Below are 12,509 nucleotides of genomic sequence, written 5' to 3' on the forward strand. Positions count from 1 at the left end.
TTATTGAAAGGTGATAACTTCCCCTGAGTTGGCTCCTCTATACATCGGTGTAAAAATCATACTTCGGAAATAATCCTGTCACTGTATTATTGCTAATGTGATTTGCCCAGTTTATATGTAGATTAAAATGGCCTATGATTACTGTAGCAGCCTTCTTGCATCCATCTCTAATTTCTTGTTTAATTTCATCCTCTACCTCACCACCACTTAGAGATCGATAGGTAACTCCCGCTAATATTTTCTACCCTTGTTGCTGCTTAAGTCCAGACTGATTCCATATGTATATTTCTTGCACAAATATTTTTCAATATTGCATGGCTTTCACCTTTCATCATGCCATGCCGCATACTCTAATTGTGACTATCCTTTCCAAAGATTGAAAATCCAAGGTGTTCAATTCCCAACCTTGGTCATCCTCTAGCCTTGTCTCCAAGCCCACAATTATATAGTACCCTTATACAAATCAGTACTGTTAATTCATTTATCTTATTGCAAATTCTCCTTCCATTATGAAACAATGCCTATAGACTTGTCTCTTTCTACCACCTTTACAGTTTTTATTTATCCTTGATCCCTATTTGCTGCTAGCCCTCACTTCCTCCATCTTCCACTTTTGCTTTGTACTTTGCTATCTTTTGTGGAGAAAGTGAGGGCTGCAGATGCTGGAGATCAGAGCTGAGAATGTTTGTGACCATCTTTGATTCCCTCACACTCTCATCTTCCTGCTCGTCCCCACATGCAATCACTCCGGTTTAAACTGCCCTCACTATATTAGCAAACTCTCTGACAGGATTATCAGACCTGGTCCTGTTTGGGTACCACACAGCCAGGTTTTATGGGTCACATCTTTCCCAGAATTGGTCCTAATGCCTCCAGAATCTAAATCCATCCCTCCACCTGTTCAGTTTCTTCTTCTATTCTCTAACAAGCACGTGGCATTGGGAGCAATCGTAAGATTACTACTTTTTTTGAGGTTGTGCTTTTAAGCTTATTTACAAGCTCCTTAAGTCAACTTGTTCAGACATGTTACAACACAAATCCAATACAAATGTAACTTGAATCAGGACCTCTGAGCTCAGAGGCAGAGACATTACCACTGCACCATAAGTGCTGTCTCCAAACTCCCCTATGTGCTACTTCTCAGACCTTTTATTTATGTTATTTGCATAAGCATAGATCATGGTCTCTTGAAGTTCTCCCTTTCCCTTCAGAATGTTCTGCAGCTGCTTAGTGACATTCTTGACCTTGACACCAGGGGGCAATATACTATCTGTTTCCCTTACATCAGAATGCCCTATCAGTATCACGTTCTCAATCTTTGCTTCCCCCACGTGCACTGTGCCTGGAACATCCTGCTGCCACAAACTTGGCTCTTGTTGCATTTTCCAAGGAATCCATCTCTCCCTGCAGTATCCAAAGTTGAAGATTTGTTAGAGAGAGATGGCCCCAGGGTTTCCTGCACCAGCAGTATGGTGCTTTGTCTGTATACTGATCGTACATTCTCTTTCTGCCTGTCACTCTTCATCTGTGGTGTGACCAGCACACAATACATGCTAAGGCCAAAGATCTCAGCCTTGTGTATACACAATGGTGACACCAGCCACCAATCCAAATCTGAAATATGGCAGCTGGATACATTTCCTGTACATGTGGTTACCCTAGACACTAAGTGTCAGTGATTTCCTACAGAAATAGCATTTTCATCTGTCAGAGCTGGCTTGCCATGACTCACCCTTACATTACATTCTTTCTATTGACATAAATATAGTTTAAATAATATTACATATGCCAGGCCCCTTACCTTACTCCTTATGCTTTATATTGTTTTAATCTAAACTAACGACTGAGGTTTTCTGTTGAAGACTGGACATTAGAAATACTCACCTGATCTTGCTTACTGAAGTAATCACTTGCACCGTATTGTCTCCCAGTTCCATGTAATGAGCTTATGTTGTCACTATGACGTCACTCTCTTTACATTTACGTGAAATGTTTTGCTTAAATTGAAATCAATGTTTCCTACATCAAACATGAGCTCTTAAATCAGTGGAAACAGAGCACTTGCTTTAGGTATTTGCTTCTGTAAGGAACAATGTATAATGTTGTTTTGTAGTTATTTTATTCAAGGGGTGATGAGATTTTAGTTTCATTTTTAGACTAAAGTATTTAGTGATGAGAAGTATGGCTATTTGCGTACATGTATTTTTAATGAGGTTTTACAAACCTTGAAATGAAGCGATCAGTGGTATTTAATGCAGTAAAGGTGGAAAAAATGTATGGTTGTCCAGTGGTAGGGGTCTAAGAACCCCTCCTTTTTAAAAAGCATGTGGATCCATTGGAGATTTAAGACAAAATTGCTTGACTTTTGTTGGGAAAAAGATATGGACCAGATCATTGAATGTTGATGACCTAGAGAATGACAAGGCCGAATTGAGGGGCTAAATAGCCTACTCATGTTCCTAATAAATCTCAGTTAAACATTCTTTAAATCAGATTTCAGAAACCAGAATTATAAAATTCTTCGTGTTGGTCACCTGATCAGATCACTACCAGCCAGTACCCCCTCATGTACTGATGCATTTCCCATGTACTGTCACAGTGAAAGAGCTTGGTAAATATGAGCTGGTGTAGGCCTTTTTGGGCCTATTTTGCTTTAGAAGTTCATAGTCTGTGATATTAATCTTAAGTCATATTCGGGTTCAAACGTCACCATGGCAGAATTTGAATTCAGTAATCTAAAACTCGAACTAAGTGCCAATGATGACTATAAAACCAGTGTTGATTGTTGAAAAAAACCTTTCTGGTTCACTAATGTCTTTTTTTTTGAGGGAAAGAAACTGCCCTCCTTAGCTGGTCTGGCCTATATGAGAGTCCAGACCCACAGCAACGTGGTTGACTCTTAGCTGCTCTCTGGGGAGGTTGAGGATGGACAATAAATGCCAACCTTATCAGTGACACACATCTTAAGAATGAATTTAAATTAAAAACTCCTCTTCTCTGTCCTGTTCACAACTGTTTCAAACTTATTGTCACCCCCTGAGGCTTTCCTCCCACGTCATGCACCATCATGATTTTCCTCTATTGACAATGGGTCAAGATGCTTGAACTCCTTCCAAACAGCAACATGGACAGTTTAAGAAGGTGACTCACCATGATCATCTCAAAGTGGTGTTGGGGATGGATCAAGTGCTACTATTGCCAGTGATACACATCTTGAGATTTTTTTTAAAATCCTGAACGTTGTCTTCCATGGTTAGTATCCTAGTCCACTGGTTATGAGCTGTGTTTTGCCTTATGGCTTAAGGCTAAATACAGGTCCTTTTGCTATAACAACAGTTGTGTTCCTTTGCAACCTCACACTATAGAAAATCACGCTATGGGATACCACTGCAGAAGATAGCACTATGGAAAGCCTACTATACCCATTCAGAAAGATTGTTATGCAAACAACATACACAATTCATCAATTGCATTATAGCCAATTTGTGCTGATGAAGCACATGTTATTGAAGAATTACCTGTAGTGATTCATTATTCAAATGTGAAGACTTTTTATTTTGCTTTGCATCTGCAGGTTCCAAGGCTGCTGCGGAATACTCCAATGGAATTTTTGATATCACCTCACCTATCCCACCAACCTACCTGAGATCGCTGCAGATTTTGCAGCTTGTGGAAGATTTGCGGATCAGCCTGGAGATGTTGGGAAGCGAGCATGAGAGGGAAGAAATACGAAATCAAATCCCTGTCACTACTGTGCAAACTGTTGCCAGCTGGCTGGATAATTTCCCTGTGAGTACAAAAAAATAGTCTAACACAGTATGTGACTTAAACGTGATATTACAGGAGGGATGGTCACCTTGTCTTTTGGATCTGCTGTGGTGATGCTTTGTCTTCGTTGAAAAGTTGTGGATTCTTGCTCCACTCAACAAATGAGTGGTAATCCAGGCTAATTTTCTTTATGCTGCACTGAGGGAGTGCTGCACTGTTGGATGTGCCATATTTCAGACAAGATGTTGAATATTTGTTTTCAGCATCTTTTTGTTTTGATTTCCATTCTGTCGGTCGGCTAATGTTTGTGGCGAGATGAGCAGAGTTAATGGGCAGAACATCTCCATGGAAGCGATTGGTGTTGGGGTTGGAGAAGAAAACTTGTGAGAATTGCATGTCCCTCCATTACTGTATTTCCCAGGGAAAACCAGGAATAACTGTCTTGTCTGGCTCAACAAAGATGGGCAGTTCAATCAAGAAAATGAAGGTTATACTCAAGGGCCAAATTGTGGACATAATAACAGCTTCCAGTTGTTGAACTGCACATTACCTTCCCCGACCACCATCTGACCCTCCCAAAATGGTTTCAGAACCAAGCAGCTCCTCTAAGACGATCTCGCTCGATTTTCTGATCGGCCGAGAATTTTCAGCATTTGCTACCTTTATTCAATAGAACCTAATAGAATCATTTATCTACTGATGATGATGATGATAGCATCTTGTGTGAAATTTGGCATTTGCATCTCCCTATATTACAACAATTCAGTAACAAAAAAAAATGACTGAAACAAATTGGGACTCTAGGAAATTTAAATTTCACTTGCTGTTGGTGCACCGGCTAAATTGTAAATCAGGATGTTCATTGCCTTTACTATTGACAATTTGCTTGTTGCCTTGTTATGAAGGAAAGAAGAAAGAAAGATTCATTTATATAGCCTCAATGTTCCAAACTAATTTACATCCAATTAAGTATTGTTTTGAAGCATAGTAGCTGTTAATTATGGCCTGTTATAGTGTGACACTTGTACATTCAGAATGCTGTCTCAAATTAGTGATAACCAGGCTTTAAAGGTGCTGCTTTACAGAGTAAATGTTGGTCATTTATTTGATATTTAAAATTGTGACAATGGGATTTTTTACATCTACCTGCAAGAGCAACAGGCCTTGCTTTGACATCTTGACCAAAAGCCAAAAGCATAGCACTCCCTTCGTACAGGATTAATAAAAAATCCAACTTGTGTATTCTATTACGTTAAACATTCGCTCCTGGAAATGTGGATTAGTAATTCATTCTCAAAAGGTGTTTTGCTACTTTTCAATTTTTAGTAAGGAATTCAGGAGCCAAAGGTCTGAACAATTGCATAAGGCAATTAGTACTGGAAAGGTATCACCTGATAGCTGTTCCTTCCAAGGTAGAGATTCTGCAAGGTGTTTGTGTATGACCTACAAACTGCATGTGCTCACCAGAATGTGGATAGCACTTCAATGACTTCTTGGTGTAGCTAATGTTTCTTGAGACTGTCAGGCTCAATTCACATTTAACCTGTGATGTAATAACCTTAACTAGTTACTAAGTAACAAACCTAATTACTTTTCATCAAGCTTGTGCCTACAGCTGCCCAGGAGTTTCAATGGACGTTTTTTCCCCACTTGGTATCAGTGGTTTTCATTGCCTGCAGAAAGGATTGGTAGCAGTGAATCTCTTGAGGCATTGTAGATAGAATAGCTCCTGGCATTTATACTGATCACTTATGATCAAATGTTTATGGATATACTTGGTAGATTTGAGTTCTTGGAATGGGAATAGAATAAATATTGAAAAGATCAAACAACTGGTGATCCATGAGGTGCTGTGGGCCATTAGAAGCAACAGAATTATATTTGTTCTCAGTCTCTAATTTCACGGCCTGGCATATCACATTCCACTATACCATCACCAGTCTGCTAAAGGATAAACTTTAACTCAACAAAGAGAGCAAGATGGTACACCAGGAGCAACAGTACTCACTCCTATAAGTGACATCCCAACCCAGTGAAGCTACAACACAGGATTGCATCCATGTGAGCTAAATAACAAATTACAGAGCTGAGCAATCCCACATCAAATGAAAGCTCAGCAGTCCTGCCACATCCAGTCTTAATTGTGCATCACTACTTAAACAACTAACAGGATGAGGAGGGTCCACAAATATTTCCTCTCCGGGAGCCCAGCACATCAGTGAAAGCGACCAGCATTTGTAACTACTTTCCACTAGCTGTGTCAAGTGAATGATGTATCTCAATTTGCAGACTCTTTTGGTTCACACCACGTGTTAACAACAAAACATTGAAGGCACTGGATTTTACATAGGCTGTTATGGACTGTACAGTTGTAGCATTGGTAGCTACTCAACATTTGTGGGCGGTACGGTGGCAAAGTGGTTAACACTGCTGCCTCACAGCGCCAAAGACCCGGGTTCAATTCCTGACTCAGGCGACTGACTGTGTGGAGTTTGCACATTTTCCCCGTGTCTGTGTGGGTTTCCTCCGGGTGCTCTGGTTTCCTCCCACAGTCCAAAAATGTGCAGGTCAGGTGAATTGGTCATGCTAAATTGCCCGTAGTGTTAGGTAAAGGGGTAAAGGTAAGCGTATGGGTGGGTTGCGCTTCGGCGGGTCGGTGTGGTCTTGTTGGGCTGAAGGGCCTGTTTCCACACTGTAAGTAATCTAATCTCTGGTCATGTTCACCAAAAGCAGGATGAATCCTCTGTCCAATTATTGCCCAGGGCCACCTACTCTGAATTGTAGATGAATTGCATCATCAACAATGGTACCAAATGGCATATAAACAGATATAGCCTGCCACTGTTGCTCAGTATGTCTTGCATCAAAACCACTCTATTCCCTATGTCATTACAGCTATTGTTTGAACATGGGCAAAAGAGCTGAATTCCATGGATGAGATGACACTGACTGCTCTTGACATCAAAGCACTATTTGACTGAATGTGATGTTAAGGAGCCTGAGCAAAATTAGAGAGAATGAAAATTGGGGGGGGAGGAATCTCTCCATTATTTGAGGCATACCAAGCCGAGAGGAAGGTGGTGGTGGTGGTGATGCTGGTGGTCGCTGTTGTTGGAGGTTTGTCATCTGTTCCTGGTCAAACCTGCATCCATCTTCAGCTGCTTCATCAAAGACCTATCCCCTCCCCTCCTCAAAGTCAAAAGTGGGGATGGTCCCTGATAATTGCACAGTAGTCAGTAACGCTTATCCCTCCTTGGATGCTGCATATGGACACAACCTATTTTGATAAGATCTGGGCTCCCTGACTCCTGATGAGAGTCTTATGCCTGAAACGTCGATCCTCCTGCACCTCTGATGCTGCCTGACCTGCTGTGATTTTCCAGAAATGCATACTCGACTCTGAGCTCCAGCATCTACAGTCCTAACTTTCTCCTGACAATCTGGGGTTGGAATGATAAATAGCATGCAACATTAGCACCAGGTAGGGGCCATCTCCAACAAAACATTGTCAAAGGGAGATGGTTAGATAATCAACAAAATTCCCCTCACTGAGTCCTCTACTATCAACATCCCAGGAGCTATCATTGACTAGAAACCGAACAGGATCAATCATGTAAATAGTATAGCTGCAGGAGAAGATCTGATGCTGGGAATTCTACAGCAAGTGACTTGCCTCCCCGTCAGGAATAAGATTTGAATGCCTCCGTTTGCAGGATAAATGCGATTACACCAATACGTAACACCATCTCGGACAAAGTACTGCAGATTCAGTAAATCAAACAAAAGCAGAAATTGCTAGAAAAGCTCAGCAGGCCTGGCAGCATCTGTGAAGAGTTAATGTTTTAGATCCGGTGACCCTTCCTCAGAACTTCCTCACTTCAAAGCAAACTCTTTTACTGGCACCCCATCCATTACTTTAAACAATCACTGCCCCCACACTACTTTGCACAATGTGCTTTTATACAAGATGAGATGTAACAATTTGAAAGGACTAGAGCAGTAGATGTGTGGGAATGCTATCATTTTTTGTAAATTATTCTCCTCCAAGCCCCACATCTTTTACTTGGAACAAGAGCACTGATCCTTCATTGTCAGTATGTCACCATCTTGGAACTACCTTCCTTTTCAGCAGTGTGGATTTACCAGTAACAGGATGCACTACAGTTCAAGGTGACTCACCACCACTCTATCAACAACAGTTGAACAGCAAATGCTGGCCTGCAGTGTGGCATTCATCTTGTGAAATTTTTTTTTTCAAATTGCGAAACTGAAATCCAGCATAAGTCAGAAATCATAGGGGATGTTGAGTGAATGTGAGTATAAGAGTTAGGTCATATTGCAGCTGTACAGGACATTGGTTCGGTCACTTTTGGAATATTGTATGCAATTCTGGTCCTCCTGCTATAGGAAGGAAACTTGAAAGGGTTCAGAAAAGATTTACAAGCATGTTGCCAGGGTTGAGCTGTAGGGAGAGGCTGAATAGGCTGGGGCTATTTTCCCTGAAGCGTCTAAGGCTAAGGGGTGACCTTTAGAAATTTATAAAATCGTGATGGACATGGATAGGGAAAATAGACAAGGTCTTTTCCCTGTGGTGTGGGAGTCTAAAACTAGAGGGCATAGGTGTAAGGTGAGAGAGAAAAGATTTAAATCGGACCTAAGGGGTTCTTGCGCACGGGGTGGTGCATATATAGAATGAGCTGCCAGAAGAGGTGGTGGAAGCAGGTAAAATTCTAACATTTTAAAAGGCACCTGGATGGGTATATGAATAGGAAGGGTTTAGATGAAAACGGGCCAAATGCTGGTCTGAAATTATCCAGGATATATGTTCGGCATGGATGAGTTGGACCAAAGGGTCTGTTTCTGTGTTGTACATCTCTTTGATTATATGACAGAGTCGATGTGAGTTGAGGTACGGGTAGCAGTGTGCTTGTTGTGGTTAAGCAGTTTGAAAGCCCTCCTGTGGGTTCCCAAAGAGTCTAATATAAACTTGACCTTTTGTATTTTCTAAATACATCATCCATTGACAGTTTCCATAAACAATACACTTGAGAACTGTACAAGAAACTCGTAAAGCAGTGCAGTAAATCCATAATATATAGGGTGTCTTTTTTCCAAATATGATGCATCTGTCAGTAAAAGATTAAGCTGTGTTATTAAATGCTATAGCCAACCTTCCAGCATTGTCCTGGAGATTCCAGAAAGAGACAGCTGTGAGCAGATGTTTGAGAAGAATTGGAGGCATCTTTCAAAAGGTAAGTTTTTTTTTCTTGGTTATATTCCTTGCAAACAGTTTTTCCTTTTTTTTAGGAAAAAAGGATTATAGATGAAAAATTACCTGTGACTTCTGATGTCAAACAATGAGGAAATAGTTTGACCCCACAAAGGCTGTACAGATGGGGATCTGCAGGGACGGATTTGTGGGTAACCAGTGGGGAATGAGGAGGACAGGGCAGTTGGAGATGAGTTTAACTTCCAGAAGTACCATTCGCCAGAGCTGGTAACCCTTTCTGTGACTGACAAGATCTGGAGAGTTATTTCTGCACCCACCCTTGCAATTTGTTATACAAATGGTTAACTACTTTTTTTAAAAAATGTCATCCCAAGATCTGGCTGATCCTGTAGCTCTGTTTATTTTGTCTGTTCATTTCTAGCTCACTCATGTTTACCCTTTATTCCCCTGGGCTCCCATTACATATGGCATTCTGTAATACAGTGATTGAACGTCTCGATTTCATAACCTTTATGAAGTTCAATTGCTTTGCAGCACAACCTTGTCTAACCTTGCTGCCAAACCAGTCGCTATTTAATATGTTGCAAATATTTTCACTTTAATGGTAAGTTGGGTTTAATTAGAGTTAGGGCGCCAGTGTAAAAAAAGGAAAAAAAAAATCTCCTGAATATTTGCCATACCAATCAAAGATTAATTTTTGTCAGATGAAAAGCAAAGCACCTCTGCTTTGTAAACATGCCTGAACTGTGACCTCAGAAATATTATTTGCATGCCTTTGGATTTTAGGTTTTTTTATCTACTCTTTTTCCTTTCCATTTTGAAAATGTGTAAAAGTTGGTTGTTTAGCTTTCACCTCCATTAGGAGGTGATTGGTATGCTTCCCTTCATTGGTAAGAGCATTGAATATAGGAGTTGAGACATCATTTTGTAGCTGTACAGGACATTGGTGAGGCAATTTTTAGAATACTGTGTACAATTCTGGTCGCCTGCTATAGACACAATGTTGTTAAACTTGAAAGGGTGCAGAAAAGATTTATAAAGCTGTTGCTAGGATTGAAGTGGCTGAATAGGCTGGGGCTTTTTCCCCTGAAGACTTTTATAGAGGTTTATAAAATCATGAGAGGCATGGATAAGGTGAATAACCAAGATCTTTTTTTCCCAGCATTGGGCAGTCCAAAAGTAGAGGGCATAGGTTTAAGTGGAGAGGAGAAAGATTACAAGGAACTGAGGGGTAACCTTTTCCTTACAGAGGGTGTTGTATTGTGGAATGAGCTGCCAGAGGAAGTAGTGGAGATCGATACAATTACCACATTGAAAAGGCATCTGGATGGGTATATGAATAGGAAGGTCTTCGAGGGATAGGAGTTAAATGCTGGCAAATGGGACAAAGTCAGATTGGGATATCTGGTTGTTGTGGGCAAGTTGGGTCGAAGAGTATGTTTCTGTGCTGGATGACTCTAACAGGTGCTCCCACTGGCACTGGCAACAACAGGGAGATCATAGGTAGGCCTGAAATTTGGCACTTTAAATCATTTTTGTGGTGAAAGGTAATTGAAAATTTGACACCCAACCTCCCAAGGAAAATTAAGACAGGAAACCAAACTCTTTGTCAAAAAAAGTGTTAAATGAAGTAGAGAAGCTTAGAGGAAATTCTGGAGATGGGGCCCAGGTAGCTAAAGACAGTGTTAATTGTTATTAGCCGAGGGTATCATTTGGGTTGTTTCTTGAACACACATACAGATGTTCACTGACATTGTGTTGGGTTTGGAGTTATGGTCTGATAGTATCTCAGTCTATGAATAGATAGAAGTTGTGTAGAGATTTGGTTCTGATCTCACCTGTTTCAAATTATTAGGATTTTAACTCCTGGCTACCAATGGTAGAACAGTTTAAAATCTGGGGTGTGCCAAGAGATCTCTGAAGGGTTATAAAACTGGAGAAATTTGTAGGTGTAGAAATGGCTAAAGCCATAGAGGGATTTGAAAACCAGGGTGAATTTAAGATTCAAGTTATTTTCTGACCAGAAGTCAAACTAACACGGCAAGCTCAGAAGTAATAAATGTAAGTAGAAGAATGCTAATTTTTTTCTGGTGATCTGAATATTTGCTAAGCTGCCTTTACCAACATCAGAAGGACAGGAGTAATTGAAATCTGAGATTCCATATTCTTCTAAATGCAAATGTTTGTTGTAAAACATGTAATATTGAAGAAAAGCACCCTATAGACAAAAATAATTTTGTTTTAAAAGTGCAAGGCGAAGTGATGAAGTTGCCCTAAAAATAACCAGAATTACCTTTGTATTAATAAAAGCAGAGAGGGAAAAAGTGAGGACTGCAGATGCTGGAGATTAGTCTGAGTGTGGTGCTGGTCAGGCAGCAACCAAGGAACAGGAGAGCTTTTGAGCATAAGCTTTTCAGGAAGGGAGGGGGTGGTGGTGGCCAAAGGGGGCTGAGCGATAAATGGGATGGGGCTGAGGGGGTTGAAGGTGGGGGTGGAGGAGAGGAAGGTGGAGCAGATAGGTGGGAAGGCAGATGGACAGTTCAAGATGGCAGTGCTGAGTTGGAAGGTTGGATCTGGGATAACGTGGGAGAGGGGAAGTGGGGAAACTGGTGAAATCCACATTGATCCAGTGTGGTTGGAGGGTCCCAAGCCAGAAGATGAGGTGTTCTTCCTCCAGACATTGGGTGGCTAGAGTTTGGCGGTGGAGGAGGCCCAGGACTTGCATGTCTTTGGTGGAGTGGGAGGGGGAGTTAGTGTTCAGCCAAATGATATAGATTTAAAGTATATCATGAATTCTTAGGGGGAAATGAGGATTTTATTTTCTACGCCAAGTTGTTGAGACCTGATATGTGCTGCCTGAAGGAGTGGTGAAAGCAGATAAGTATGTACTTGCAAAAGAGAACTGGATAAAATCTTTTTTGAAAAGGAAAGGTTTTCAGTACCATGTGGAAAGAGGGACTAATTAGATAGTCACTGGGGCAAATAGTCAGCTCTGAATTGTATTAATACACTTGTATTTTATGTGAGAATTTAATTTTTTAAAAACAACTACATCTTGAGCAAATGGGAAGTGTTTACTGAGTGTTTAAATCATCGAGGTATACGGCTGGTAGCAGTGTTCACACGTAGCAGTTTTCAGACAGGGAGGAAATATTTGGAAGTTGTATAGAGCCAGCGCAATCCGTCCGACTGGTGCAGGACTACAATTACTTCCTGTTTTACTCCTTAGTCCTAAGCAAGCTCCAGTTCAGTCCCACCAGGAACAATGTGAGCATTGAAAGCTCCATCTCATGAGGGGTAAGTCCCAGAGGAGATCAAGAGCAAGATTATTTTTCTCTCTCGCTTTCCATTTAATTATCTGTTTTACTCTTAAGAACTTTATTTTGTCCTGAGGGGTGCCAACAGGCTGCGTTTGGTTGACGTGGTTCTGTCTGTGTATGTGTGTGATGATCCAGACAGCTGTTATTGCTTAAAGATCCTTCATTCTGTGCCAGATGTGTTTTTTTTCTTA

At 40.9% G+C, this 12,509-nt stretch overlaps 1 protein-coding gene across 14 annotated transcripts in view; it reads left to right on the plus strand.

Moving 5' to 3' along the window:
* LOC122557714 (liprin-beta-2-like) overlaps positions 1 to 12,509 on the plus strand; it is a 275,346-nt gene that overhangs the window by 125,655 nt on the left and 137,182 nt on the right. For all 14 annotated transcript variants that reach the window (XM_043705608.2, XM_087996379.1, XM_043705609.2 and 11 more), the window contains exon 3: positions 3,575 to 3,789. In XM_043705608.2, the coding sequence (XP_043561543.2) occupies positions 3,575 to 3,789 (215 nt within the window). The remainder of the gene's footprint in view (positions 1 to 3,574; positions 3,790 to 12,509) is intronic.

This window comes from Chiloscyllium plagiosum, unplaced genomic scaffold (genome assembly GCF_037043375.1).
Source record: "Chiloscyllium plagiosum isolate Xiang-an unplaced genomic scaffold, Cpla_swu_hap1 HiC_scaffold_18, whole genome shotgun sequence".
In the NCBI taxonomy this organism is placed as follows: Eukaryota; Metazoa; Chordata; class Chondrichthyes; order Orectolobiformes; family Hemiscylliidae; genus Chiloscyllium; species Chiloscyllium plagiosum.